This window comes from Oncorhynchus keta, unplaced genomic scaffold, assembly GCF_023373465.1.
Source record: "Oncorhynchus keta strain PuntledgeMale-10-30-2019 unplaced genomic scaffold, Oket_V2 Un_scaffold_2955_pilon_pilon, whole genome shotgun sequence".
NCBI classification, from domain to species: Eukaryota; Metazoa; Chordata; class Actinopteri; order Salmoniformes; family Salmonidae; genus Oncorhynchus; species Oncorhynchus keta.
In genome coordinates, this window is record NW_026290906.1 from 340,342 (window position 1) to 367,500 (window position 27,159).

The window sequence follows — 27,159 nt, forward strand, 5'->3', positions numbered from 1 at the left end:
TGGTAGAGCATGGCACTTTGGGTTCAGTTGGTAGAGCATGGCACCGCCAGGGTTCAGTTGGTAGAGCATGGCACTTTGGGTTCAGTTGGTAGAGCATGGCACTTTGGGTTCAGTTGGTAGAGCATGGCATCTTGGGTTCAGTTGGTAGAGCATGGCATCTTGGGTTCAGTTGTTAGAGCATGGCACCGCCAGGGGTTCAGTTGGTAGAGCATGGCATCTTGGGTTCAGTTGGTAGAGCATGGCACGCCAGGGTTCAGTTGGTAGAGCATGGCACTTTGGGTTCAGTTGGTAGGGCATGGCACTTTGGGTTCAGTTTTTAGAGCATGGCATCTTGGGTTCAGTTGGTAGAGCATGGCATCTTGGGTTCAGTTGTTAGAGCATGGCACCGACTGGATTTCAGTTGGTAGAGCATGGCACTTTGGGTTCAGTTGGTAGAGCATGGCATCTTGGGTTCAGTTGGTAGAGCATGGCACCGCCATGGTTCAGTTGGTAGAGCATGGCACTTTGGGTTCAGTTGGTAGAGCATGGCACTTTGGGTTCAGTTGGTAGAGCATGGCACCGCCAGGGTTCAGTTGGTAGAGCATGGCACCGCAGGGTTCAGTTGGTAGAGCATGGACTGCCAGGGTTCAGCCTGGTAGAGCATGGCACTTTGGGTTCAGTTGGTAGAGCATGGCATCTTGGGTTCAGTTGGTAGAGCATGGCACCGCCAGGGTTCAGTTGGTAGAGCATGGCACTTGGTTCAGTTGGTAGAGCATGGCACCACCAGTAACTGGTAGAGCATGGCACTTTGGGTTCAGTTGGTAGAGCATGGCAACGCCAGGGTTCAGTTGGTAGAGCATGGCACTTTGGTTCACCCCAGAGCATGGCACTTTGGGCTCAGTTGGTAGAGCATGGCACCGCCAGGGTTCAGTTGGTAGAGCATGGCACCGCCATGGTTCAGTTTAAAGCATGGCACTTTGGGTTCAGTTGGTAGAGCATGGCACCGCCAGGTTCAGTTGGTAGAGCATGGCACTGCCAGGGTTCAGTTGGTAGAGCATGGCACTGCCAGGGTCTCAGTTGTACCATGGCATCCCTGGGTTCAGTTGGTAGAGCATGGCACTGCCAGGGTTGAGTTGGTAGAGCATGGTTTTTTGGGTTCAGTTGGTAGAGCATGGCACCGCCAGTTTTGGTTCAGTTGGTAGAGCATGGCACTTTGGGTTCAGTTGGTAGAGCATGGCACCCTGCCTCCTGGGTTCAGTTGGTAGAGCATGGCACTTTTCCTGGTTCAGTTGGTAGAGCATGGCATCTTGGGTTCAGTTGGTAGAGCATGGCACCGCAGGGTTCAGTTGGTAGAGCATGGCATCTTGGGTTCAGTTGGTAGAGCATGGCACCGCCAGGGTTCAGTTGGTAGAGCATGGCACTTTGGGTTCAGTTGGTAGAGCATGGCACCGCCTTGGGGCTCAGTTAAAGAGCATGGCACCGCCAAGGTTCTGTTGGTAGAGCATGGCACCGCCAGTTAATCATGATTTTTGGTAGAACATGGCACTTTGGGTTCAGTTTGTAGAGCATGGCACCGCCAGGGTTCAGTTGGTAGAGCATGGCACTTTGGGTTCAGTTGGTAGAGCATGGCACTTTGGGTTCAGTTGGTAGAGAAAATGGCACCTAAGGGTTCAGTTGGTAGAGCATGGCTCCACCAGGGTTCAGTTGGTAGAGCATGGCATCTTGGGTTCAGTTGGTAGAGCATGGCAACGCCAGGGTTCAGTTGGTAGAGCATGGCTCCACCAGGGTTCAGTTGGTAGAGCATGGCACCGCCAGTGTTCAGTTGGTAGAGCATGGCACCGCCAGGGTTCAGTTGGTAGAGCTTGGCACCGCCAGTGTTCAGTTGGAAGAGCATGGCACCGCCAGGGGCACAGTTGGTAGAGCATGGCTCCACCAGGGTTCAGTTGGTAGAGCATGGCACCGCCAGGGCACAGTTGGTAGAGCATGGCACCGCCAGGGTTCAGTTGGTAAAGCATGGCACTTTGGGTTCAGTTGGTAAAGCATGGCACTTTGGGTTCAGTTGGTAGAGCATGGCAACGCCAGGGTTCAGTTGGTAGAGCATGGCACCGCCAGGGCACAGTTGGTAGAGCATGGCACCGCCAGGGTTCAGTTGGTAGAGCATGGCACTTTGGGTTCAGTTGGTAGAGCATGGCACCGCCAGGGTTCAGTTGGTAGAGCATGGCACCGCCAGGGTTCAGTTGGTAGAGCATGGCACTTTGGGTTCAGTTGGTAGAGCATGGCACTTTGGGTTCAGTTGGTAGAGCATGGCACCTTGGGCTCAGTTGGTAGAGCATGGCACCGCCAGGGTTCAGTTGGTAGAGCATGGCACCGCTTGGGTTCAGTTGGTAGAACATGGCACTTTGGGTTCAGTTGGTAGAGCATGGCACCGCCAGGGTTCAGTTGGTAGAGCATGGCACTTTGGGTTCAGTTGGTAGAGCATGGCACTTTGGGTTCAGTTGGTAGAGCATGGCACCGCCTTGGGTTCAGTTGGTAGAGCATGGCTCCACCAGGGTTCAGTTGGTAGAGCATGGCACCGCCAGTGTTCAGTTGGTAGAGCATGGCACCTTGGGTTCAGTTGGTAGAGCATGGCACCGCCATGTTCAGTTGGAAGAGCATGGCACCGCCAGGGCACAGTTGGTAGAGCATGGCTCCACCAGGGTTCAGTTGGTAGAGCATGGCACCGCCAGGGTTCAGTTGGTAGAGCATGGCACCGCCAGGGTTCAGTTGGTAAAGCATGGCACTTTGGGTTCAGTTGGTAAAGCATGGCACTTTGGGTTCAGTTGGTAGAGCATGGCACGCCAGGTTTCAGTTGGTAGAGCATGGCACCGCCAGGGCACAGTTGGTAGAGCATGGCACCGCCAGGGTTCAGTTGGTAGAGCATGGCACTTTGGGTTCAGTTGGTAGAGCATGGCACCGCCAGGGTTCAGTTGGTAGAGCATGGCACCGCCAGGGTTCAGTTGGTAGAGCATGGCACTTTGGGTTCAGTTGGTAGAGCATGGCACTTTGGGTTCAGTTGGTAGAGCATGGCACCACCAGGGCACAGTTGGTAGAGCATGGCACCGCCAGATCAGTTGGTAGAGCATGGCACCGCCAGGGCACAGTTGGTAGAGCATGGCACGCCAGGGTTCAGGTGGTAGAGCATGGCACTTTGGGTTCAGTTGGTAGAGCATGGCACCGCCAGGGTTCAGTTGGTAGAGCATGGCAACGCCAGGGTTCAGTTGGTAGAGCATGGCTCCACCAGGGTTCAGTTGGTATTGCATGGCACCGCCAGGTTCAGTTGGTAGAGCATGGCACCGCCAGGTTCAGTTGGTAGAGCATGGCACCGCCATGGTTGTGGGTTCTATAAAGGGGACCAGTATGATAATGCTACTACACACTGACAGTCATTCTGGATAAGAACATCTGATAAAATGTCAATAAAGTGAAAGCATAAATAATTTAGAATTACTTAAATAAAGCAGACGGCAACCTCAGACATCATTACAGATAGACAGGGGCCCACTCCAACACTCAGAGATCATTACAGATAGACAGGGGCCCACTCCAACACTCAGACATCATTACAGATAGACAGGGCCCACCCCAACACTCAGACATCATTACAGATAGACAGGGCCCACTCCAACACTCAGACATCATTACAGATAGACAGGGGCCCACTCCAACACTCAGACATCATTACAGATAGACAGGGCCCACTCCAACACTCAGACATCATTACAGATAGACGGGGCCCACTCCAACACTCAGAGATCATTACAGATAGACAGGGGCCCAGTCCAACACTCAGAGATCATTACAGATAGACAGGGGCCCACTCCAACACTCAGACATCATTACAGATAGACAGGGGCCCACTCCAACACTCAGACATCATTACAGATAGACAGGGGCCCACTCCAACACTCAGACATCATTACAGATAGACAGGGGCCCACTCCAACACTCAGACATCATTACAGATAGACAGGGGCCCACTCCAACACTCAGAGATCATTACAGATAGACAGGGGCCCACTCCAACACTCAGACATCATTACAGATAGACAGGGGCCCACTCCAACACTCAGACATCATTACAGATAGACAGGGGCCCACTCCAACACTCAGACATCATTACAGATAGACAGGGGCCCACCCAACACTCAGACATCATTACAGATAGACAGGGCCCACTCCAACACTCAGAGATCATTACAGATAGACCGGGGCCCACTCCAACACTCAGACATCATTACAGATAGACCGGGGCCCACTCCAACACTCAGACATCATTACAGATAGACAGGGGCCCACTCCAACACTCAGACATCATTACAGATAGACAGGGGCCCACTCCAACACTCAGAGATCATTACAGATAGACAGGGGCCCACTCCAACACTCAGACATCATTACAGATAGACAGGGGCCCACCCCAACACTCAGACATCATTACAGATAGACAGGGGCCCACTCCAACACTCAGAGATCATTACAGATAGACAGGGGCCCACTCCAACACTCAGAGATCATTACAGATAGACAGGGGCCCACTCCAACACTCAGACATCATTACAGATAGACAGGGGCCCACTCCAACACTCAGACATCATTACAGATAGCCAGGGGCCCACTCCAACACTCAGACATCATTACAGATAGCCAGGGGCCCACTCCAACACTCAGACATCATTACAGATAGACAGGGGCCCACTCCAACACTCAGAGATCATTACAGATAGACAGGGGCCCACTCCAACACTCAGACATCATTACAGATAGACAGGGGCCCACTCCAACATCATTACAGATAGACAGGGGCCCACTCCAACACTCAGACATCATTACAGATAGACCGGGGCCCACTCCAACACTCAGACATCATTACAGATAGACCAGGGGCCCACTCCAACACTCAGACATCATTACAGATAGACAGGGGCCCACTCCAACACTCAGACATCATTACAGATAGCCAGGGGCACACTCCAACACTCAGACATCATTACAGATAGACAGGGGCCCACTCCAACACTCAGACATCATTACAGATAGACAGGGGCCTGGTCAACACTCAGAGATCATTACAGATAGACCGGGGCCCACTCCAACACTCGGACATCATTTACAGATAGACCGGGTCACCACTCCAACATCATTACAGATAGACAGGGGCCCACTCCAACACTCAGACATCATTACAGATAGACAGGGGCCCACCCAACACTCAGACATCATTACAGATAGACCGGGGCCCACTCCAACATCATTACAGATAGACTGGTCACCAACACTCAGACATCATTACAGATAGACAGGGGCCCACCCAACACTCAGACATCATTACAGATAGTCCGGGCACACTCCAACACTCCCATCATTACAGATAGACGGGGCCACTCCAACACTCAGACATCATTACAGATAGACAGGGGCCCACTCCAACACTCACATCATTACAGAACTCCCACCTGGGCACACTCCAACACTCAGAGATCATTACAGATAGACGCGCTCCAGGGCCCACTCCCAACACTCCAGACATCACTGGTACAGATCCCACCTGTAGCACACTCCAACACTGGTCACCATAGACATCATTACAGATAGATTTCACTGGGCCATAGAAACTCCCAACACTCAGACATCATTACAGATAGAGCACGGGCAGGTATATTTCACTCACCAACACTCCCAGACATCATCCACAGATAGACAGGGGTCACCATAGAAACTCCCAACACTCAGACATCACTGGTCAGATAGACCGGGGCCTCCACTCACCATAGAAACACTCAGAGATCATTACAGATCACCAGGGGCCCACGCGCTCCAGCAGACATCATTTCAGATAGACCAGGGGCCCACTGGTCACCAACACTCAGACATCATTACAGATAGACAGGGGTCCCATAGAAACTCCAACACTCCAACAGACATATTTCAGATAGTCATCCCCAAAGCCAATTCCAACATTTCAGATTGCACCCCAGTGTCTCTACTTGCACATTCATCTTCTGCACATCTATCATTCCAGTGTTTAATTGCTAAATTGTAATTATTTTGCCACTATGGCCTATTTATTGCCTTACCTCTGTAATCTTACCTCATCTGCACACACTGTACCTGGTTAAATAAAGGTGTTCTCAACTAACCTACCTGGTTAAATAGAGGTGAAATAAAATGTAAATATGTGTTTAGTGAATCCGCCAGATCAGAGGCAGTAGGGATGTTCTCTGTTTAGTGAGTCCTCCATATCAGAGGCAGTAGGGATGTTCTCTGTTTAGTGAGTCCGCCAGAACAGAGGCAGTAGGGATGACCAGGGATGTTCTCTGTTTAGTGAGTCCTCCAGATCAGAGGCAGTAGAGATGACCAGGGATGTTCTCTGTTTAGTGAGTCCTCCAGATCAGAGGCAGTAGGGATGACCAGGGATGTTCTCTGTTTAGTGAGTCCTCCAGATCAGAGGCAGTAGGGATGTTCTCTGTTTAGTGAGTCCTCCAGATCAGAGGCAGTAGGGATGTTCTCTGTTTAGTGAGTCCGCCAGATCAGAGGCAGTAGGGATGTTCTCTTGATAAGTGTGTGAGTTGAAGCATTTCCCTGTTAATAATAATGAACCCTACAGTTTATTAACCCTGTTAGTAAACCATACTACATAGTACTGTTTAACCCTGTTAGTAACCCTACTGTCTATTAACCCTGTTAATAACCCTACTGTTTATTAACCCTGTTAGTAACCCTACTGTTTATTAACCCTGTTAGTAACCCTACTGTTAATTAACCCTGTTAGTAACCCTACTGTTTATTAACCCTGTTAGTAACCCTACTGTTTATTAACCCTGTTAGTAACCCTAATACATAGTACTGTTTATTAACCCTGTTATTAACCCTACTGTTTATTAACCCTGTTAGTAACCCTACTGTTTATTAACCCTGTTAGTAACCCTACTGTTTATTAACCCTGTTAGTAACCCTAATACATAGTACTGTTCATTAACCCTGTTAGTAACCCTACTGTTTATTAACCCTGTTAGTAACCCTACTGTTCATTAACCCTGTTAGTAACCCTACTGTTTATTAACCCTGTTAATAACCCTACTGTTTATTAACCATGTTAGTAACCCTACTGTTTATTAACCCTGTTAGTAACCCTAATACATAGTACTGTTTATTAACCCTGTTAGTAACCCTACTGTTTATTAACCCTGTTAGTAACCCTAATACATAGTACTGTTCATTAACCCTGTTAGTAACCCTAATACATAGTACTGTTCATTAACCCTGTTAGTAACCCTACTACATAGTACTGTTCATTAACCCTGTTAGTAACCCTACTGTTTATTAACCCTGTTAATAACCCTACTGTTTATTAACCATGTTAGTAACCCTACTACATAGTGCTGTTTATTAACCCTGTTAGTAACCCTACTGTTTATTAACCCTGTTAGTAACCCTACTGTTTATTAACCCTGTTAGTAACCCTACTACATAGTACTGTTCATTAACCCTGTTAATAACCCTACTGTTTATTAACCCTGTTAGTAACCCTACTACATAGTACTGTTTAACCCTGTTAGTAACCCTACTGTTTATTAACCCTGTTAGTAGCCCTACTGTTTGTTAACCCTGTTAATAACCCTACTGTTCATTAACCCTGTTAATAACCCTACTGTTTATTAACCCTGTTAGTAACCCTACTGTTTATTAACCCTGTTAGTAACCCTACTGTTTATTAACCCTGTTAGTAACCCTACTACATAGTACTGTTCATTAACCCTGTTAGTAACCCTACTGTTTATTAACCCTGTTAGTAACCCTACTGTTAATTAACCCTGTTAGTAACCCTACTGTTTATTAACCCTGTTAGTAACCCTACTGTTTATTAACCCTGTTAGTAACCCTAATACATAGTACTGTTTATTAACCCTGTTATTAACCCTACTGTTTATTAACCCTGTTAGTAACCCTACTGTTTATTAACCCTGTTAGTAACCCTAATACATAGTACTGTTCATTAACCCTGTTAGTAACCCTACTGTTTATTAACCCTGTTAGTAACCCTACTGTTCATTAACCCTGTTAGTAACCCTACTGTTTATTAACCCTGTTAATAACCCTACTGTTTATTAACCATGTTAGTAACCCTACTGTTTATTAACCCTGTTAGTAACCCTAATACATAGTACTGTTTATTAACCCTGTTAGTAACCCTACTGTTTATTAACCCTGTTAGTAACCCTAATACATAGTACTGTTCATTAACCCTGTTAGTAACCCTAATACATAGTACTGTTCATTAACCCTGTTAGTAACCCTACTACATAGTACTGTTCATTAACCCTGTTAGTAACCCTACTGTTTATTAACCCTGTTAATAACCCTACTGTTTATTAACCATGTTAGTAACCCTACTACATAGTGCTGTTTATTAACCCTGTTAGTAACCCTACTGTTTATTAACCCTGTTAGTAACCCTACTGTTTATTAACCCTGTTAGTAACCCTACTACATAGTACTGTTCATTAACCCTGTTAATAACCCTACTGTTTATTAACCCTGTTAGTAACCCTACTACATAGTACTGTTTAACCCTGTTAGTAACCCTACTGTTTATTAACCCTGTTAGTAGCCCTACTGTTTGTTAACCCTGTTAATAACCCTACTGTTCATTAACCCTGTTAATAACCCTACTGTTTATTAACCCTGTTAGTAACCCTACTGTTTATTAACCCTGTTAGTAACCCTACTGTTTATTAACCCTGTTAGTAACCCTACTACATAGTACTGTTCATTAACCCTGGTAGTAACCCTACTGTTTATTAACCCTGTTAGTAACCCTACTGTTTATTAACCCTGTTAGTAACCCTACTGTTTAGTAACCCTGTTAGTAACCCTACTACATAGTACTGTTTATTAACCCTGTTAGTAACCCTATACTGTTCATTAACCCTGTTAGTAACCCTACTACATAGTACTGTTGATTAACCCTGTTAGTAACCCTAATACATAGTACTGTTCATTAACCCTGTTAGTAACTCTACTGTTTATTAACCCTGTTAGTAACCCTACTACATAGTACTGTTTATTAACCCTGTTAGTAACCCTAATACATAGTACTGTTTATTAACCCTGTTAGTAACCCTACTGTTTATTAACCCTGTTAGTAACCCTACTGTTCATTAACCCTGTTAGTAACCCTAATACATAGTACTGTTCATTAACCCTGTTAGTAACCCTACTACATAGTACTGTTTATTAACCCTGTTAGTAACCCTACTGTTTATTAACCCTGTTAGTAACCCTACTGTTTATTAACCCTGTTAGTAACCCTACTGTTCATTAACCCTGTTAGTAACCCTAATACATAGTACTGTTCATTAACCCTGTTAGTAACCCTACCACATAGTACTGTTTATTAACCCTGTTAGTAACCCTACTACATAGTACTGTTTATTAACCCTGTTAGTAACCCTACTGTTTATTAACCCTGTTAGTAACCCTAATACATAGTACTGTTCATTAACCCTGTTAGTAACCCTACTACATAGTACTGTTCATTAACCCTGTTAGTAACCCTACTGTTTATTAACCCTGTTAGTAACCCTACTGTTTATTAACCCTGTTAGTAACCCTACTGTTTATTAACCCTGTTAGTAACCCTAATACATAGTACTGTTTATTAACCCTGTTAGTAACCCTAATACATAGTACTTACTTTATTAAGCCTTCACCTGTAAAACACGGTTTCAAACAACATAAATTAGCTGGCTTTACATTCATTAACATCAATGCACAGTCAGAGAGAGAAATGGTGTGTGTGAGAGTGTGTGTGTGAGAGAGAAAGGGTGTGTGTGAGTGTGTGTGTGTCAGAGAGAGAAAGGGTGTGTGTGAGAGTGTGTGTGTAGGGTGTTGTAGTGTGTGTCAGAGAGAGAAAGGGGTGTGTGTGAGTGTGTGTGTGTCAGAGAGAAAGGGTGTGTGTGAGTGTGTGTGTGTCTACAGGGTGTGTTACTGTTTATTCAGAGAGAGAAAGGGTGTGTGTAGTGTGTGTGTGTCAGAGAGAGAAAGGGTGTGTGTACAGTGTGTGTGTGTCAGAGAGAGAAAGGGTGTGTGTAGTGTGTGTGTGTCAGAGAGAGAAAGGTGTGTGTAGTGTGTGTCAGAGAGAGAAAGGGTGTGTGTGAGATAGTGTGTGTCAGAGAGAGAAAGAGTGTGTGTGAGAGTGTGTGTGTCAGAGAGAGAAAGGGTGTGTGTGTGAGTGTGTGTGTCAGAGAGAGAAAGGGTGTGTGTGAGTGTGTGTGTGTCAGAGAGAGAAAGGGTGTGTGTGAGTGTGTGTGTGTCAGAGAGAGAAAGGGTGTGTGTGAGTGTGTGTGTGTGTCAGAGAGAGAAAGGGTGTGTGTGAGTGTGTGTGTGTCAGAGAGAGAAAGGGTGAGTGTGAGAGTGTGTGTGTGAGAGAGAAAGGGTGTGTGTGAGTGTGTGTGTGTGTGTGAGAGAGAAAGGGTGTGTGTGTGAGTGTGTGTGTGTCAGAGAGAGAAAGGGTGTGTGTAGACCAGAGAGAGAAAGGGTGTGTGTAGTGTGTGTCAGAGAGAGAAAGAGTGTGTGTAGTGTGTGTGTAGAGAGAAAGGGTGTGTGTGTGTGTGTGTCAGAGAGAAAGGGTGTGTGTAGTGTGTGTGTGAGAGAGAAACCCTAGTGTGTGTGTGTCAGAGAGAGAAAGGGTGTGTGTAGTGTGTGTCAGAGAGAGAAAGGGTGTGTGTGAGTGTGTGTGTAAGGGTGTGTGTAGTGTGTGTGTGAGAGAGAAAGGGTGTGTGTGAGTGTGTGTGTTCAGAGAGAAAGAGTGTGTGTAGTGTGTGTAGAGAGAAAGGGTGTGTGTGATGTGTGTGTGTCAGAGAGAGAAAGGGTGTGTGTGAGTGTGTGTGTCAGAGAGAGAAAGGGTGTGTGTGAGTGTGTGTGTGTGAGAGAGAAAGGGTGTGTTGAGTGTGTGTGTGTCAGAGAGAGAAAGGGTGTGTTGTGAGTGTGTGTGTCAGAGAGAGAAACCCTAGTGTGTGTGTCAGAGAGAGAAAGGGTGTGTTGAGTGTGTGTGTGTGAGAGAGAAAGGGTGTGTGTGAGTGTGTGTGTCAGAGAGAGAAAGGGTGTGTGTAGTAGAGAGAAAGGGTGTGTGTAGTGTCAGAGAGAAAGGGTGTGTGTGAGTGTGTGTGTGTCAGAGAGAGAAAGGGTGTGTGTGAGTGTGTGTGTGTGAGAGAGAGAGAGGGTGTGTGTGTGTGTGTCAGAGAGAGAAAGGGTGTGTGTGAGTGTGTGTGTGTCAGAGAGAGAAAGGGTGTGTGTGAGTGTGTGTGTCAGAGAGAGAAGGGTGTGTGTGAGTGTGTGTGTGTCAGAGAGAGAAAGGGTGTGTGTGAGTGTGTGTGTGTGTGTCAGAGAGAGAAAGGGTGTGTGTGAGTGTGTGTGTCAGAGAGAAAGGGTGTGTGTGAGTGTGTGTGTGTGTGTCAGAGAGAGAAAGGGTGTGTGTGAGTGTGTGTGTGTCAGAGAGAGAAAGGGTGTGTGTGAGTGTGTGTGTGTCAGAGAGAGAAGGGTGTGTGTGAGTGTGTGTGTGTCAGAGAGAGAAAGGGTGTGTGAGTGTGTGTGTGTCAGAGAGAGAAAGGGTGTGTGTGAGTGTGTGTGTCAGAGAGAGAAAGGGTGTGTGTGAGTGTGTGTGTGAGAGAGAGAAAGGGCGTGTGAGAGTGTGTGTGAGAGAGAGAAAGGGTGTGTGAGAGTGTGTGTGTCAGAGAGAGAAAGGGTGTATGTGAGTGTGTGTGTGTGAGAGAGAAAGGGTGTGTGTGAGTGTGTGTGTGTGAGAGAAAGGGTGTGTGTGAGTGTGTGTCAGAGAGAGAAAGGGTGTGTGTGAGTGTGTGTGTGTGAGAGAGAAAGGGTGTGTGTGAGTGTGTGTGTGTCAGAGAGAGAAAGTGTGTGTGTGTGAAAGGGTGTGTGAGAGAGAAAGGGTGTGTGTGAGTGTGAGTGTGAGAGAGAGAAAGGGTGTGTGTGAGTGTGTGTGTGTGTCAGAGAGAGAAAGGGTGTGTGTGAGTGTGTGTCAGAGAGAGAAAGGGTGTGTGTGAGTGTGTGTGTCAGAGAGAGAAAGGGTGTGTGTGAGTGTGTGTGTGTCAGAGAGAGAAAGGGTGTGTGTGAGTGTGTGTGTCAGAGAGAGAAAGGGAGTGTGTGAGTGTGTGTGTCAGAGAGAGAAAGGGAGTGTGTGAGTGTGTGTGTCAGAGAGAGAAAGGGTGTGTGTGAGTGTGTGTGTCAGAGAGAAAGGGAGTGTGTGAGTGTGTGTGTCAGAGAGAGAAAGGGTGTGTGTGTGTGTGTGTGTCAGAGAGAGAAAGGGTGTGTGTGAGTGTGTGTGTCAGAGAGAGAAAGGGTGTGTGTGAGTGTGTGTGTCAGAGAGAGAAAGGGTGTGTGTGTGTGTGTGTGTGTGTCAGAGAGAGAAAGGGGGTGTGTGTGAGAAAGGGTGTGTGTGAGTGTCAGAGAGAGAAAGGGTGTGTGTGAGTGTGTGTGTGTCAGAGAGAGAAAGGGTGTGTGAGTGTGTGTGTCAGAGAGAGAGAAGGGTGTGAGTGTGTGTGTCAGAGAGAAGAGTGTGTGTGAGAGAGAGAAAGAGTGTGTGTGAGAGTGTGTGTGAGAGAGAAAGGAAAGTGTGTGTGTGTGTGTGTGAGTGTGTGTGTCAGAGAGAAAGGGTGTGTGGAGTGTGTGTGTGTGAGAAAGGGTGTGTGTCAGAGAGAGAAAGGGTGTGTGTGAGTGTGTGTCAGAGAGAGAAAGGTGTGTGTGAGTGTGTGTGTCAGAGAGAGAAAGGGTGTGTGTGAGTGTGTGTGTCAGAGAGAGAAAGGGTGTGTGTGAGTGTGTGTGTCAGAGAGAGAAAGAGTGTGTGTGTGTCAGAGAGAGAAAGGGTGTGTGTGAGTGTGTGTGTCAGAGAGAGAAAGGGTGTGTGTGAAAGTGTGTGTGAGTGTGTGTCAGAGAGAGAAAGGTGTGTGTGAGTGTGTGTGTCAGAGAGAAAGGGTGTGTGTGAGTGTGTGTCAGAGAGAAAGGGTGTGTGTGAGTGTGTGTCAGAGAGAGAAAGGGTGTGTGTGAGTGTGTGTGTGTCAGAGAGAGAAAGTGTGTGTGAGTGTGTGTCAGAGAGAGAAAGGGTGTGTGTGTGTGTGTGTCAGAGAGAAAGGGTGTGTGTGAGTGTGTGTCAGAGAGAGAAAGGGTGTGTGTGAGTGTGTGTGTGTCAGAGAGAGAAAGGGTGTGTGGTGTGTGTCAGAGAGAGAGAAAGGAGTGTGTGTGTGTGTGTCAGAGAGAGAAAGTGTGTGTGAGTGTGTGTGTCAGAGAGAAAGGGTGTGTGTGAGTGTGTGTGTGTCAGAGAGAGAAAGGGTGTGTGTGTATGTGTGTGTGTGTGTCAGAGAGAGAAAGGGGTGTGTGAGTGTGTGTGTGTCAGAGAGAGAAAGGGTGTGTGTGAGTGTGTGTGTCAGAGAGAGAAAGGGTGTGTGGGTGTGTGTGTGAAAGGTGTGTGTGTGTGTGTCAGAAAGGGTGAGAGTGTGTGTCAGAAGAGGGTGTGTGTGAGTGTGTGTGTGTCAGAGAGAGAAGGGTGTGTGTGAGTGTGTGTGTGTGAGAGAGAAAAGGTGTGTGTCAGAGAAAGGGTGTGTGTGTGTGTGTCAGAGAGAGAAAGGGTGTGTGTGAGTGTGTGTCAGAGAGAGAAAGGTGTGTGTGAGTGTGTGTGTGTGTGTGTGTGTGAGTGTGTGTGTGTCAGAGAGAGAAAGAGTGTGTGTGAGTGTGTGTGTGAGAGAGAAAGGGTGTGTGTCAGAGAGAGAAAGGGTGTGTGTGAGAGAGGGTGTGTGTGAGAGAGAGAAAGGGTGTGTGTGTGTGTGTGTGTGTGTGTGTGTGTGTGTGTGTGTGTGTGTGTGTGTGTGTGAGAGAGAAAGGGAGTGTGTCAGAGAGAGAAAGAGTGTGTGTGAGAGTGTGTGTGTGTGAGAGAAAGGGTGTGTGTGAGTGTGTGTGTGTCAGAGAGAGAAAGGGTGTGTGTGAGTGTGTGTGTGTCAGAGAGAAAGGGAGTGTGTCTCAGTCTTTTCGTAATGTCGTTCCTCCTTCCTCCTTTCTCCTTCCATGGAAAGTCTCGTGAACAAAAGCCATCTTCACTCACCAATAGAAAAAGTCAGGGAAAAATTCTGCCACCAATAGAAAATCAGCAAGAAAGGCTTCGCATTGGCTTTTCTTTAACCAATCATCTCCCACTCTGCACGTTTCTTGATTCGGAGCCACACCTTACAATGGTGTGATTCGCTAAGATCATATAAAGCCAAACATTTAGTTGACTCCCACATACAGTAGACTTGAATATGACACGTGATGAAGAGGTCAGTCTCCCAGAGGTCAGTCTCTCAGAGGGAAGGCTCTACTCAGGACCACCTCCAATCTGTCTCCTCCCAGAAGACACAACTCCAGAACACACACCAGCCTCTGATTGGCCAGCTGGGAGGCCGTTGCGATCAGATCCGCTAGGATAGGACGAAAGAGGACAGTAATCATTATTATGGTGTGTGTTACCAGGTGGAGGTGTGTGTTACCAGGTGGAGGTGTGTGTTACCAGGTGGAGGTGTGTGTTACCAGGTGGAGGTGTGTGTTACCAGGTGGAGGTGTGTGTTACCAGGTGGAGGTGGAGGTGTGTGTTACCAGGTGGAGGTGTGTGTTACCAGGTGGAGGTGTGTGTTACCAGGTGGAGGTGTGTGTTACCAGGTGGAGGAGGAGGTGTGTGTTATCAGGTGGAGGTGTGTGTTACCAGGTGGAGGTGTGTGTTACCAGGTGGAGATATGTGTTACCAGGTGGAGGTGGAGGTGTGTTTTATCAGGTGGAGGTGGAGGTGTGTGTTACCAGGTGGAGGTGTGTGTTACCAGGTGGAGGTGTGTGTTACCAGGTGGAGGTGTGTGTTACCAGGTGGAGGTGTGTGTTACCAGGTGGAGGAGGAGGTGTGTGTTATCAGGTGGAGGTGTGTGTTACCAGGTGGAGGTGTGTGTTACCAGGTGGATATGTGTTACCAGGTGGAGGTGTGTTTTATCAGGTGGAGGTGTGTGTTACCAGGTGGAGGTGTGTGTTACCAGGTGGAGGTGTGTGTTACCAGGTGGAGGTGGAGGTGTGTGTTACCAGGTGGAGGTGTGTTTTACCAGGTGGAGGTGTGTGTTACCAGGTGGAGGTGTGTGTTACCAGGTGGAGGTGGAGGTGTGTGTTACCAGGTGGAGGTGTGTTTTACCAGGTGGAGGTGTGTGTTACCAGGTGGAGGTGTGTGTTATCAGGTGCAGGTGGAGGTGTGTGTTACCTGGTGCCGGTGGAGGTGTGTGTGTTACCTGGTGCAGGTGGAGGTGTGTGTTACCTGGTGCAGGTGGAGGTGTGTGTGTTACCAGGTGGAGGTGTGTGTGTTACCTGGTGCAGGTGGAGGTGTGTGTTACCTGGTGCAGGTGGAGGTGTGTGTTACCTGGTGCAGGTGGGGGTGTGTGTTACCTGGTGCAGGTGGGGGTGTGTGTTACCTGCTGCAGGTGGGGGTGTGTGTGTTACCTGGTGCAAGTGGAGGTGTGTGTGTTACCTGGTGCAGGTGGAGATGTGTGTGTGTTACCTGGTGCAGGTGGAGGTGTGTGTGTTACCTGGTGCAGGTGGAGGTGTGTGTGTTACCTGGTGCAGGTGGAGGTGTGTGTGTTACCTGGTGGAGGTCTGTGTGTTACCTGGTGCAGGTGGAGGTGTGTGTGTTACCTGGTGCAGGTGGAGGTGTGTGTTATCAGGTGGTGCAGGTGGAGGTGTGTGTGTTACCTGGTGCAGGTGGAGGTGTGTGTGTTACCAGGTGGAGGTGGAGGTGTGTGTTACCAGGTGGAGGTGGATGTGTGTGTTACCTGGTGCAGGTGGAGGTGTGTGTGTTACCAGGTGGAGGTGTGTGTGTTACCAGGTGGAGGTGTGTGTGTTATCAGGTGCAGGTGGAGGTGTGTGTTATCAGGTGCAAGTGGAGGTGTGTGTGTTACCAGGTGGAGGTGTGTGTGTTACCAGGTGGAGGTGTGTGTGTTACCAGGTGGAGGTGTGTGTGTTACCAGGTGGAGGTGGGTGTGTTACCAGGTGGAGGTGTGTGTGTTATCAGGTGCAGGTGGAGGTGTGTGTGTTATCAGGTGCAGGTGGAGGTGTGTGTGTTACCTGGTGGAGGTGTGTGTGTTACCTGGTGCAAGTGGAGGTGTGTGTGTTACCTGGTGCAGGTGGAGGTGTGTGTGTTACCAGGTGGAGGTGTGTGTGTTATCAGGTGCAGGTGGAGGTGTGTGTGTTATCAGGTGCAGGTGGAGGTGTGTGTGTTAGCAGGTGCAGGTGGAGTGTGTGTGTTATCAGGTGCAGGTGGAGGTGTGTGTGTTAACAGGTGCAGGTGGAGGTGTGTGTGTTACCAGGTGGAGGTGTGTGTGTTATCAGGTGCAGGTGGAGTGTGTGTGTTATCAGGTGCAGGTGGAGGTGTGTGTGTTATCAGGTGCAGGTGGAGTGTGTGTTATCAGGTGCAGGTGGAGGTGTGTGTTATGTTGTTATCAGGTGCAGGTGGAGGTGTGTGTGTTATCGGGTGCAGGTGGAGTGTGTGTTATCAGGTGCAGGTGGAGTGTGTGTGTTATCAGGTGCAGGTGGAGGTGTGTGTTATCAGGTGCAGGTGTGTGTGTTATCAGGTGCAGGTGGAGGTGTGTGTGTTACCTGGTGCAGGTGGAGGTGTGTGTGTTATCAGGTGCAGGTGGAGGTGTGTGTGTTACCTGGTGCAGGTGGAGGTGTGTGTGTTATCAGGTGGAGGTGTGTGTGTTACCTGGTGCAGGTGGAGGTGTGTGTGTTATCAGGTGCAGGTGGAGGTGTGTGTGTTACCAGGTGGAGGTGTGTGTGTTATCAGGTGCAGGTGGAGGTGTGTGTGTTATCAGGTGCAGGTGGAGGTGTGTGTGTTATCAGGTGGAGGTGGAGGTGTGTTTTATCAGGTGGAGGTGTGTGTTACCAGGTGGAGGTGTGTGTTACCAGGTGGAGGTGTGTGTTACCAGGTGGAGGTGTGTGTTACCAGGTGGAGGTGTGTGTTACCAGGTGGAGGTGGAGGTGTGTGTTACCAGGTGGAGGTGTGTTTTACCAGGTGGAGGTGTGTGTTACCAGGTGGAGGTGTGTTTTACCAGGTGGAGGTGTGTGTTACCAGGTGGAGGTGTGTGTTACCAGGTGGAGGTGGAGGTGTGTGTTACCAGGTGGAGGTGTGTTTTACCAGGTGGAGGTGTGTGTTACCAGGTGGAGGTGTGTGTTATCAGGTGCAGGTGGAGGTGTGTGTTACCTGGTGCCGGTGGAGGTGTGTGTGTTACCTGGTGCAGGTGGTGTGTGTGTGTTACCAGGTGAGGTGTGTGTGTTACCTGGTGCAGGTGGAGTGTGTGTTACCTGGTGCAGGTGGAGGTGTGTGTTACCTGGTGCAGGTGTGTGTGTTACCTGGTGCAGGTGGGGTGTGTGTTACCTGGTGCAGGTGGGGTGTGTGTGTTACCTGGTGCAAGTGGAGGTGTGTGTGTTACCTGGTGCAGGTGGAGGTGTGTGTGTGTTACCTGGTGCAGGTGGAGGTGTGTGTGTTACCTGGTGCAGGTGGAGGTGTGTGTGTTACCTGGTGCAGGTGGAGGTGTGTGTGTTACCTGGTGGAGGTCTGTGTGTTACCTGGTGCAGGTGGAGGTGTGTGTGTTACCTGGTGCAGGTGGAGGTGTGTGTTATCAGGTGGTGCAGGTGGAGGTGTGTGTGTTACCTGGTGCAGGTGGAGGTGTGTGTGTTACCAGGTGGAGGTGGAGGTGTGTGTTACCAGGTGGAGGTGGATGTGTGTGTTACCTGGTGCAGGTGGAGGTGTGTGTGTTACCAGGTGGAGGTGTGTGTGTTACCAGGTGGAGGTGTGTGTGTTATCAGGTGCAGGTGGAGGTGTGTGTTATCAGGTGCAAGTGGAGGTGTGTGTGTTACCAGGTGGAGGTGTGTGTGTTACCAGGTGGAGGTGTGTGTTACCAGGTGGAGGTGGGGTGCAGGTGGAGTGTGTGTGTTATCAGGTGCAGGTGGAGGTGTGTGTGTTATCAGGTGCAGGTGGAGGTGTGTGTGTTACCTGGTGGAGGTGTGTGTGTTACCTGGTGCAAGTGGAGGTGTGTGTGTTACCTGGTGCAGGTGGAGGTGTGTGTGTTACCAGGTGGAGGTGTGTGTGTTATCAGGTGCAGGTGGAGGTGTGTGTGTTATCAGGTGCAGGTGGAGGTGTGTGTGTTATCAGGTGCAGGTGGAGGTGTGTGTGTTATCAGGTGCAGGTGGAGGTGTGTGTGTTAACAGGTGCAGGTGGAGGTGTGTGTGTTACCAGGTGGAGGTGTGTGTGTTATCAGGTGCAGGTGGAGGTGTGTGTGTTATCAGGTGCAGGTGGAGGTGTGTGTGTTATCAGGTGCAGGTGGAGGTGTGTGTTATCAGGTGCAGGTGGGGTGTGTGTTATCAGGTGCAGGTGTGTGTGTTATCAGGTGCAGGTGGAGGTGTGTGTTATCGGGTGCAGGTGGAGGTGTGTGTTATCAGGTGCAGGTGGAGGTGTGTGTGTTATCAGGTGCAGGTGGAGGTGTGTGTTATCAGGTGCAGGTGTGTGTGTTATCAGGTGCAGGTGGAGGTGTGTGTGTTACCTGGTGCAGGTGGAGGTGTGTGTGTTACCTGGTGCAGGTGGAGGTGTGTGTGTTACCTGGTGCAGGTGGAGGTGTGTGTGTTATCAGGTGCAGGTGGAGGTGTGTGTGTTACCAGGTGGAGGTGTGTGTGTTATCAGGTGCAGGTGGAGGTGTGTGTGTTATCAGGTGCAGGTGGAGGTGTGTGTGTTATCAGGTGCAGGTGGAGGTGTGTGTGTTACAGGTGCAGGTGGAGGTGTGTGTGTTACCTGGTGCAGGTGCAGTGTGTGGAGGTGGAGGTGTGTGTTATCAGGTGCAGGTGGAGGTGTGTGTGTTATCAGGTGCAGGTGGAGGTGTGTGTTATCAGGTGCAGGTGGAGGTGTGTGTGTTATCAGGTGCAGGTGGAGGTGTGTGTGATCAGGTGCAGGTGTGTGTGTTATCGGGTGCAGGTGGAGGTGTGTGTGTTACCTGGTGGAGGTGGAGGTGTGTGTGTGTGTGTGTTATCAGGTGCAGGTGGAGGTGTGTGTGTTACCTGGTGCAGGTGGAGGTGTGTGTGTTATCAGGTGCAGGTGGAGGTGTGTGTGTTACCTGGTGGAGGTGTGTGTGTTACCTGGTGCAGGTGGAGGTGTCTGTGTTACCTGGTGCAAGTGGAGGTGTGTGTGTTACCTGGTGCAGGTGGAGGTGTGTGTGTTATCAGGTGCAGGTGGAGGTGTGTGTGTTATCAGGTGCAGGTGGAGGTGTGTGTGTTATCAGGTGCAGGTGGAGGTGTGTGTGTTATCAGGTGCAGGTGGAGGTGTGTGTGTTATCAGGTGCAGGTGGAGGTGTGTGTGTTACCTGGTGCAGGTGGAGGTGTGTGTGTTATCAGGTGCAGGTGGAGGTGTGTGTGTTATCAGGTGCAGGTGGAGGTGTGTGTGTTATCAGGTGCAGGTGGAGGTGTGTGTGTTATCAGGTGCAGGTGGAGGTGTGGTTATCAGGTGGAGGTGTGTGTGTTATCAGGTGCAGGTGGAGGTGTGTGTGTTATCAGGTGCAGGTGGAGGTGTGTGTGTTACCTGGTGCAGGTGGAGGTGTGTGTGTTATCAGGTGGAGGTGTGTGTGTTATCAGGTGCAGGTGGAGGTGTGTGTGTTATCAGGTGCAGGTGGAGGTGTGTGTGTTATCAGGTGCAGGTGGAGGTGTGTGTGTTACCAGGTGGAGGTGTGTGTGTTATCAGGTGCAGGTGGAGGTGTGTGTGTTATCAGGTGCAGGTGGAGGTGTGTGTGTTATCAGGTGCAGGTGGAGGTGTGTGTGTTATCAGGTGCAGGTGGAGGTGTGTGTGTTACCTGGTGCAGGTGGAGGTGTGTGTGTTATCAGGTGGAGGTGTGTGTGTTATCAGGTGCAGGTGGAGGTGTGTGTGTTATCAGGTGCAGGTGGAGGTGTGTGTGTTACCTGGTGCAGGTGGAGGTGTGTGTTATCAGGTGGAGGTGTGTGTGTTACCTGGTGCAGGTGGAGGTGTGTGTGTTATCAGGTGCAGGTGGAGGTGTGTGTGTTACCAGGTGGAGGTGTGTGTGTTATCAGGTGCAGGTGGAGGTGTGTGTGTTATCAGGTGCAGGTGGAGGTGTGTGTGTTATCAGGTGCAGGTGGAGGTGTGTGTGTTATCAGGTGCAGGTGGAGGTGTGTGTGTTATCAGGTGCAGGTGGAGGTGTGTGTTACCTGGTGCAGGTGGAGTGTGTGTGTTATCAGGTGCAGGTGGAGGTGTGTGTGTTATCAGGTGCAGGTGGAGGTGTGTGTGTTATCAGGTGCAGGTGGAGTGTGTGTGTTATCAGGTGCAGGTGGAGGTGTGTGTTACCTGGTGCAGGTGGAGGTGTGTGTGTTATCAGGTGCAGGTGGAGGTGTGTGTGTTACCTGGTGCAGGTGGAGGTGTGTGTGTTATCAGGTGGAGGTGTGTGTGTTACCTGGTGCAGGTGGAGGTGTGTGTGTTATCAGGTGCAGGTGGAGGTGTGTGTGTTACCAGGTGGAGGTGTGTGTGTTATCAGGTGCAGGTGGAGTGTGTGTGTTATCAGGTGCAGGTGGAGTGTGTGTGTTATCAGGTGCAGGTGGAGGTGTGTGTTATCAGGTGCAGGTGGAGTGTGTGTGTTATCAGGTGCAGGTGGAGGTGTGTGTGTTATCAGGTGCAGGTGGAGGTGTGTGTGTTACCTGGTGCAGGTGGAGGTGTGTGTGTTATCAGGTGCAGGTGGAGGTGTGTGTTATCAGGTGCAGGTGGAGGTGTGTGTTATCAGGTGCAGGTGGAGGTGTGTGTGTTACCAGGTGCAGGTGGAGGTGTGTGTTATCAGGTGCAGGTGGAGTGTGTGTGTTACCTGGTGCAGGTGGAGGTGTGTGTGTTATCCAGGTGGAGGTGTGTGTGTTACCTGGTGCAGGTGGAGGTGTGTGTGTTACCTGGTGCAGGTGGAGGTGTGTGTGTTACCAGGTGGAGGTGTGTGTTATCAGGTGCAGGTGGAGGTGTGTGTGTTATCAGGTGCAGGTGGAGGTGTGTGTGTTATCAGGTGCAGGTGGAGGTGTGTGTGTTATCAGGTGCAGGTGGAGGTGTGTGTGTTATCAGGTGCAGGTGGAGGTGTGTGTGTTAACAGGTGCAGGTGGAGGTGTGTGTGTTACCTGGTGCAGGTGGAGGTGTGTGTGTTACCAGGTGGAGTGTGTGTGTTATCAGGTGCAGGTGGAGGTGTGTGTGTTATCAGGTGCAGGTGGAGGTGTGTGTTATCAGGTGCAGGTGGAGGTGTGTGTGTTATCAGGTGCAGGTGGAGGTGTGTGTGTTATCAGGTGCAGGTGGAGGTGTGTGTGTTACCTGGTGCAGGTGGAGGTGTGTGTGTTACCTGGTGGTGTGTGTTATCAGGTGCAGGTGGAGGTGGTGTGTTATCAGGTGCAGGTGGAGGTGTGTGAGTTACCAGGTGGAGGTGTGTGTGTTATCAGGTGCAGGTGGAGGTGTGTGTGTTATCAGGTGCAGGTGTGTGTGTTATCAGGTGCAGGTGGAGGGATGTGTTATCAGGGCAGGTGGAGGTGTGTGTGACAGGTGCAGAGGTGTGTGTTACAGGTGGAGAGACCAGGTGGAGGTGTGTGTGTTATCAGGTGCAGGTGGAGGTGTGTGTGACAGGTGCAGGTGGAGTGTGTGTGTTACCAGGTGGAGGTGTGTGTGTTACAGGTGGAGGTGTGTGTGTTACAGGTGCAGAGACAGGTGAGGTGGAGTTATCAGGTGCAGAGGTGTGTGTTACAGGTGCAGGTGGAGGGATGTGAGGTGAGGTGGAGGTGTGTGTGTTAACAGGACAGAGGTGTGTGTGTTACCAGTGACAGAGAGTTACAGGTGCAGGTGGACAGTGTTATCAGGTGCAGGTGGAGGTGTGTGTGTTATCAGGACAGGTGGAGGTGTGTGTGTTAACAGGTGCAGGTGGAGGTGTGTGTGTTACCAGGTGGAGGTGTGTGTGTTATCAGGTGCAGGTGGAGGTGTGTGTGTTACCTGGTGCAGTGGAGGTGTGTGGACCTGGTGCAGGTGGAGGGTGTGTGTGTTACAGAGTGTGTGTGTTACCAGTGCAGGTGGAGGTGTGTGTGTTACCTGGACAGGTGGAGGGTGTGTGTTATCAGGTGCAGGTGGAGTTACCTGGTGCAAGTGGAGGTGTGTGTGTGTTACCAGGTGGAGGTGTGTGTGTTATCAGGTGCAGGTGGAGATGTGAGTGGATGGTTAGGGCAGGTGGAGAGACAAGTGGAGATGTGTGTGTTACAGGAGGTGGAGCAGAAGTGGAGGTGTGTGTGTGTCATCAGACAGGTGGAGACAGTGCAGGTGGAGGAGACAGAGGTGTGTGTGACCTGGTGGAGGTGTGACCTGGTGCAGGTGGAGGGATGTGTGTTACCTGGTACAGGTGGAGTGTGTGTTACCTGGACAGAGTTACCTGGTGCAGTGGAGGTGTGTGTTACCAGGTGGAGTGTGTGTGTTACCTGGTGGAGGTGTGTGTGTTACCTGGTGCAGGTGGAGGTGTGTGTGTTACCTGGTACAGGTGGAGGTGTGTGTGTTACCTGGTGCAGGTGGAGGTGTGTGTGGTGAAAAGCCTCCGTGTGTCAGGATGGTGAACCAGTGGTCGGAGTGGGAGGGGCCATGTGGAGGGGAGGGGCTTGTAGGGGCGCAGGTAGCAGAGCTACCAGGTAGGAACACTGCATCGACCACCACCCCGTCAGATAAAGCTAGAGAGATGGAGGGATGGAGAGACAGAGAGATGGAGGGATGGAGGGAAGTTTGGAAGGTGTGAGGGATGAATCATTTAACCAGGGAAAGAAACCTATTTTGCAAGGGAGCAATTTAAATGTAAATTAATCAAAACCATGTACATGTGTGTACCTCTGAGTGTGAGTGTGTAGTGTCCAGTCTGGGTGTAGCTCACTGCAGAGCTGTAGTTCTCGAGACTTCTGCAACACCGAAGGTTCTGGAACTCTCCTGTCTGCATCTCCACGGCAACCGCCTGTTCCTCCCTGGACGCCGGGCAGTACTGTAGGGGCACTGTCTCCATGGCAACGCGAGCCAGGCCCAGCCGACACCCACCCAACAACGAGACAGGAGAGGAGGGGGCCGTGAGGAAGGCCTGATCATCATCATCATCATCCTCATCCTCATCTTCATCATAGTTGGTCTCCAGGAACTCCATGGAAGCTTCCCACAGACTGCCCTCTGACAGAGAGATGTCACAACTACACTGTTACTACAGACTGCCCTCTGACAGAGAGATGTTACAACTACACTGTTACTACAGACTGCCCTCTGACAGAGAGATGTTACAACTACACTGTTACTACAGACTGCCCTCTGACAGAGAGATGTCACAACTACACTGTTACTACAGACTGCCCTCTGACAGAGAGATGTCACAACTACACTGTTACTACAGACTGCCCTCTGACAGAGAGATGTTACAACTACACTGTTACTACAGACTGCCCTCTGACAGAGAGATGTTACAACTACACTGTTACTACAGACTGCCCTCTGACAGAGAGATGTCACAACTACACTGTTACTACAGACTGCCCTCTGACAGAGAGATGTTACAACTACACTGTTACTACAGACTGCCCTCTGACAGAGAGATGTCACAACTACACTGCCCTCTGACTACAGTTACTGACCCTCTGACAGAGAGATGTTACAACTACACTGTTACTACAGACTGCCCTCTGACAGAGAGATGTCACAACTACACTGTTACTACAGACTGCCCTCTGACAGAGAGATGTCACAACTACACTGTTACTACAGACTGCCCTCTGATACAGCCACCGTTTCACCTCCATCACCCATTTAGTGGTTAATAGTGGCTACTCCATCACTCATTTAGTGGTTAATAGAGGCTACTCCATCACTCATTTAGTGGTTAATAGTGGCTACTCCATCACTCATTTAGTGGTTAATAGTGGCTACTCCATCACTCATTTAGTGGTTAATAGTGGCTACTCCATCACTCATTTAGTGGTTAATAGTGGCTACTCCATCACTCATTTAGTGGTTAATAGTGTCTACTCCATCACTCATTTAGTGGTTAATAGAGGCTACTCCATCACTCATTTAGTGGTTAATAGTGGCTACTCCATCACTCATTTAGTGGTTAATAGTGGCTACTCCATCACTCATTTAGTGGTTAATAGTGGCTACTCCATCACTCATTTAGTGGTTAATAGTGACTACTCCATCACTCATTTAGTGGTTAATAGTGGCTACTCCATCACTCATTTAGTGGTTAATAGAGGCTACTCCATCACTCATTTAGTGGTTAATAGTGGCTACTCCATCACTCATTTAGTGGTTAATAGTGGCTACTCCATCACTCATTTAGTGGTTAATAGTGTCTACTCCATCACTCATTTAGTGGTTAATAGTGGTTAGTGTCTACTCCATCACTCATTTAGTGTTTAATAGTGGCTACTCCATCACTCATTTAGTGGTTAATAGTGACTACTCCATCACTCATAGTGTAGTGGTTAATAGTGTCTACTCCATCACTCATTTAGTGGTTAATAGTGGCTACTCCATCACTCATTTAGTGGTTGATAGTGGCTACTCCATCACTCATTTAGTGGTTAATAGTGTCTACTCCATCACTCATTTAGTGGTTGATAGTGGCTACTCCATCACTAATGTAGTGGTTAATAGTGTCTACTCCATCACTCATTTAGTGGTTAATAGTGGCTACTCCATCACTCATTTAGTGGTTAATAGTGGCTACTCCATCACTCATTTAGTGGTTAATAGTGGCTACTCCATCACTCATTTAGTGGTTAATAGTGTCTACTCCATCACTCATTTAGTGGTTAATAGTGGCTACTCCATCACTCATTTAGTGGTTAATAGTGGCTACTCCATCACTCATTTAGTGGTTAATAGTGGTTAATAGTGACTACTCCATCACTCATTTAGTGGTTAATAGTGGCTACTCCATCACTCATTTAGTGGTTAATAGTGGCTACTCCATCACTCATTTAGTGGTTAATAGTGGCTACTCCATCACTCATTTAGTGGTTAATAGTGACTACTCCATCACTCATTTAGTGGTTAATAGTGGCTACTCCATCACTCATTTAGTGGTTAATAGTGGCTACTCCATCACTCATTTAGTGGTTAATAGTGTCTACTCCATCACTCATTTAGTGGTTAATAGTGGCTACTCCATCACTCGAGGTGCTCAGTGGTTTTTAGTGGGCGTATATCTCTCCACGTGCCTCTTGTCATTTCTCTGCACCTTCCTACTGCGTCAGAGGTCAAATGGACTGCTCTACCTAATTATTCTATATCGACATTTATATTTGGTTATTGAGGGAAGTAATTACCTCGATAATTATTGATATGGATTTATGGTCCAGCACATTTATCGACTGCCCTTTGAGACATGTTACAACTAAAACTTTACTACAACACTACTACAACCTTACTACAGACATGTTACAACTACAACGTTACTACAACCTTACTACAGACATGTTACAACTACAACGTTACTACAACACTACTACAACCTTACTACAGACATGTTACAACTACAATGTTACTACAACCTTACTACAGACATGTTACAACTACAACGTTACTACAACACTACTACAACCTTACTACAGACATGTTACAACTACAACCTTACTACAGACATGTTACAACTACAACCTTACTACAACACTACGACAACCTTACTACAGACTGCCCTTTGAGACATGTTACAACAACAACACTACTACAACCTTACTACAACCTTACTACAGACATGTTACAACTACAACGTTACTACAACCTTACTACAGACATGTTACAACTACACCCTTACTACAACACTACTACAACCTTACTACAACCTTACTACAGACATGTTACAACTACAACGTTACTATAACCATGTTACAACTACAACCTTAATACAACCTTACTACAGCCTGCCCTTTGAGGCATGTTACAACTACAACGTTACTATAACCTTACTACAACCTTACTACAGACTGCCCTTTGAGGCCTGTTACAACTACAACGTTACTATAACCTTACTACAACATTACTACAGACTGCCATTTGAGACATGTTACAACTACAGCATTACTACAACCTTACTACAGACATGTTACAACTACAACCTTACTACAACTTTACTACAACCTTACTACAGACTGCCCTTTGAGACATGTTACAACTACAACGTTACTACAACCTTACTACAGACATGTTACAACTACAACGTTACTACAACCTTACTACAGACTGCCCTTTCAGACATGTTACTACATTGTTACTACAACACTACTACAACCTTACTACCGGGTTCTGTTCCTCTAAAATCAGTCTGACCTGTGTATTACTACATTACTAATCAGTCTGACCTGTGTACTACTACATTACTAATCAGTCTGACCTGTGTACTACTGCATTACTAATCAGTCTGACCTGTGTATTATTACATGACTAATCAGTCTGACCTGTGTATTACTAATCAGTCTGACCTGTGTACTACTGCATTACTAATCAGTCTGACCTGTGTACTACTACATTACTAATCAGTCTGACCTGTGTATTACTACATTACTAATCAGTCTGACCTGTGTATTACTACATTACTAATCAGTCTGACCTGTGTACTACTACATTACTAATCAGTCTGACCTGTGTACTACTGCATTACTAATCAGTCTGACCTGTGTACTAGTGCATTACTAATCAGTCTGACCTGTGTATTACTACATGACTAATCAGTCTGACCTGTGTACTTCTACATGACTAATCAGTCTGACCTGTGTACTACTGCATTACTAATCAGTCTGACATCTGTACTACCACATTACTAATCAGTCTGACCTGTGTACTACTACATTACTAATCAGTCTGACCTGTGTACTACTACATTACTAATCAGTCTGACCTGTGTACTACTACATTACTAATCAGTCTGACCTGTGTACTACTACATTACTAATCAGTCTGACCTGTGTACTACTACATTAATCAGTCTGACCTGTGTACTACTACATTACTAATCAGTCTGACCTGTGTACTACTACATTACTAATCAGTCTGACCTG

The 27,159-nt window shown here is 48.4% G+C and overlaps 1 protein-coding gene and 1 long non-coding RNA gene across 10 annotated transcripts in view; one reads left to right on the plus strand and one right to left on the minus strand.

Annotated features, from left to right (window-relative positions):
* The first annotated feature begins 9,108 nt into the window (after nucleotides 1-9,108).
* Nucleotides 9,109-12,889, plus strand: LOC127928532 (uncharacterized). 9 transcript variants are annotated; one of them, XR_008131477.1, is made up of 5 exons: nucleotides 9,109-9,903; nucleotides 10,155-10,351; nucleotides 11,458-11,557; nucleotides 12,067-12,207; nucleotides 12,769-12,889. It is a non-coding gene; the product is annotated as an uncharacterized LOC127928532 (long non-coding RNA). The 9 variants fall into 9 exon arrangements; XR_008131482.1 differs by having other exon boundaries at nucleotides 12,067-12,173; XR_008131476.1 differs by having other exon boundaries at nucleotides 12,101-12,207.
* A 1,041-nt stretch (nucleotides 12,890-13,930) lies between these two features.
* The window catches only part of si:ch73-71d17.2 (mediator of DNA damage checkpoint protein 1), a 47,377-nt gene continuing 34,148 nt past the window's right edge, over nucleotides 13,931-27,159 (minus strand). Inside the window, exons 12-14 of the mRNA XM_052515559.1 lie at nucleotides 22,955-23,281; nucleotides 22,636-22,800; nucleotides 13,931-14,480 (exon numbers count right to left, since the gene is read on the minus strand). Of these exons, the coding sequence (XP_052371519.1) occupies nucleotides 14,356-14,480; nucleotides 22,636-22,800; nucleotides 22,955-23,281 (617 nt within the window). The 3' untranslated portion in view covers nucleotides 13,931-14,355. The remainder of the gene's footprint in view (nucleotides 14,481-22,635; nucleotides 22,801-22,954; nucleotides 23,282-27,159) is intronic.